Below are 3,069 nucleotides of genomic sequence, written 5' to 3' on the forward strand. Positions count from 1 at the left end.
TTTCCAGCACACTCAGCAACAGTCCACACCCCAGCAGGCTGAGATGAGCCATCACGGGGCAAGGTTAACCACTCTGTTACCCCTTGCCAAACTTACAATTACAGGTAGACTGCCACCATGTCTTTAGATGGAAGCGCGCACCGCTACCGTTGACAACCGAAGTTATGATTCTGCTTCTTTAATACTTTCTGTGTCACCCGCTGCCACTCCAGACAGGCAATCACAATGTTTATAGTAGCGTTTGGGGTTACCAAGTTACACTATTTCTACTTCACAGATTCAGCTTTCACTCTTTATAGTGTTTTATAAGTAAAAACATACAAAACACAATGCATAAACAAAACAGAAACATAAAGACTAATCAAAGAACAATACCAGAAGAAGAAAAAAAAAAGGAAAACTCTGAAATAATTCTTAGTTAGAGTTGGTTTGCTTTGGTCCAGGATGCTGTGTAAAGTCCAATGTGTCAGTACCGTTGTCCTTAGCAATGAGATGATGATGATATAATGAGAGCTGTCTCTGCTAGACTTACATGGCTTTTTCTATGCCAACCACAGAGGTGGGACTAGTACAACAATCCAATTACAGTACGATGGGGGCTGTCTGAAGGGCCACATGGATTATTATGCTTGTAGACACTCCCAAAAGGCCCTTGTTCTAGCCATTTATTAATAATTTCATAAGGTTTTATGAAATGCCAACCCCCACCCATTAATCACCACAAAATATGGAGTTCACAAAGACCAAACTAGGCATGCCTGGGACTTATGGTTCACCAGAACCGGCTAAATATGGTTTCCAGGCTTTCCAGAGGCCTGGGAAACTAGTTCTTGGTCTTAAAATGCTCACCACAACCATCCAACTACAAATCAAAAGTCAACTATTATTTTATACAGTATATGGTATATTAGAAATACGAGATAATTGGAGATTATTAATAATTGGGTTTCTGAATACATCTCAGAGTTCAATCAGGGGCCACTCTAATACCCTTATCTGTTTTTTATAATACCTGGAGACAAAAGACTCCAGCTTTTACAATGGGTATTGTAAACTAGAGGGTCTGGAAGGATGCTGGTTGTTAAGCTACGTATACACACATCCAATAAATATAGTTGGAAACTAATAACGACCAATTGTCCAATAATCGTTGACAAAAAAGACACTGATGAATGAGTAATATCGCTGAAAACGAACGGCCGCCCCAGTGGAATGGATTGGGCAATAATCTTTTGCTCTCTATTGCTCTCTAGTGTGTGTACGGTCGTTCAGTGATCATGGATGTTTCTGCAGTACATGTTCTCCTGTACTGTTACTTCCTGCATCATTCAAACTATGTTATCTAGCATGTGTACATTATTGGTTGATTTATATTTGAAAGTAATTGTAAATAATTGATGATCGGTTGTTAATCGTTCGTTTTCCAATGACAATATGCTTTAAAAAAATAAAACATTTTACACCCTGGAATGTTCCACAATGACTGATTATTGCAGAAAGGACATCGCCTGACATTTTCTGCAATAATAGCCTGCCCAATCATGCAAACTAAAGCTGCATACACACTTCCAATAAATCTCACTGGTAACGAACGAACAGCCGATTGTCCGAGAATCGTTAACCAAAAAAGTACCCAACGACTGACCAATGACACAGACAAACGAGGATTGTTGTTGGAAATGAACAACCGTCCTGTTGGATCTAATTGAGAGACGATTGTTCTCTATCTATTGTGTGTACGGTTGTTTAGTGATCGTGGATGTTTCTGCAGTACAATTCATCCTTTCCATGTCACTTCCTGCATCATTCAAACGATCGTATCCAGTGTGTGTACATTATTGGTGGATTATATATGAATGATCGTATCGTTACAGATTGTACAGAATTGTGCACAATACGATCATTCAAGTATAATCATTAATCGTTTGTAATAGTTTGTTTTCTAACGATAATTATTGGAAGTAATCACATATTACTTTTTAACTTTAATGACTGAATTTACACATTCACTCTGAGATTTAGGTATCAATGATTATAACTATTTATCTACTGTATGTCAATTGCTACTATTTGCCTATATAATGAAAAAAATAATAAATGAATAGATTTTACCTAAAATTAGGAGTGTAATGAGGTGAGGATAGATAGATAGATAGATAGACCGATAATAGATAGATAGATAGATAGATAGATAGATAGATAGATAGATAGATAGATAGATAGATAGATAGACAGATAATAGATATATAGATAGATAGACTTCTGCAGTCCCCCATGCCCCCTGCCATAAAACTAATCAGATAGGTGGATTCCTCACATCTTATGTACACTGCCATACACCTCTCACTGTCCAGATAGCTTTACACAGCCACTAAATACAGCATGGAGGGGCTCTGTGAAGGTAGCTGTGAAGGTGTATAGAAGGTGGATCGGGTCACAGACATCATAAAAGGAGATCTTCCCAGCCTCATAGTCCAGATATATCCTGACTCTTTTAGTGGATGTATAAGCAGGTAATGGGATCTCTTTACTGTTATGTACCACAAAGCATTTTTTATTATGCATAGAAAACAATTTAAAGATATTACAGTACATTCCAATTCCCCAGGACTTGTTATTGTTTCCAATCAATGAATTCTCTCCTGTCCTGTCCATACTGGGGTAACACACCCCGACTCTCCATCTATGTGATCCCTGCAGATCCACATCCCAATAATGTCGCCCTGAGGAGAAACTCTGACTGCTCATTACCTGAGCATAATCCTGAAATCTCCCGGCCATTACTTTTTGAATCTGCTTATTATCTGACCAGGATGCAACTTTCCTGTCACCTGATATATTTACATTAATATGAGCTGTGTTTGGATCCAATAATATGTCTGCAGGTTCTGGTATATATTTCCCCCTCTCAACACATGTTCTCATATCAGATAATCCTGTGTGTAATGTGTGTGAGATCTTAAACACATCCAGATCCCCTCCACCATAGATAAGTTTATCATGTTCCTCTCTATTCTTATTATCCCCATCCTCAGTATGACATAAGTCACCCATGTTTAAATCTTGCAG

General features: G+C 38.2%; 1 protein-coding gene across 1 annotated transcript; it reads right to left on the reverse strand.

Moving 5' to 3' along the window:
• Nucleotides 1-1,968: 1,968 nt before the first annotated feature.
• Nucleotides 1,969-3,069, reverse strand: LOC140324960 (E3 ubiquitin-protein ligase TRIM21-like; the record flags this gene model as incomplete). Its single annotated transcript, XM_072403072.1, is given in 1 exon segment — nucleotides 1,969-3,069. A coding segment is annotated over 1 exon segment (726 nt), but the record flags the coding sequence as incomplete, so codon positions are not given.

The sequence above is a fragment of the Pyxicephalus adspersus genome, chromosome 2 (genome assembly GCF_032062135.1).
Source record: "Pyxicephalus adspersus chromosome 2, UCB_Pads_2.0, whole genome shotgun sequence".
Taxonomy (NCBI): Eukaryota; Metazoa; Chordata; class Amphibia; order Anura; family Pyxicephalidae; genus Pyxicephalus; species Pyxicephalus adspersus.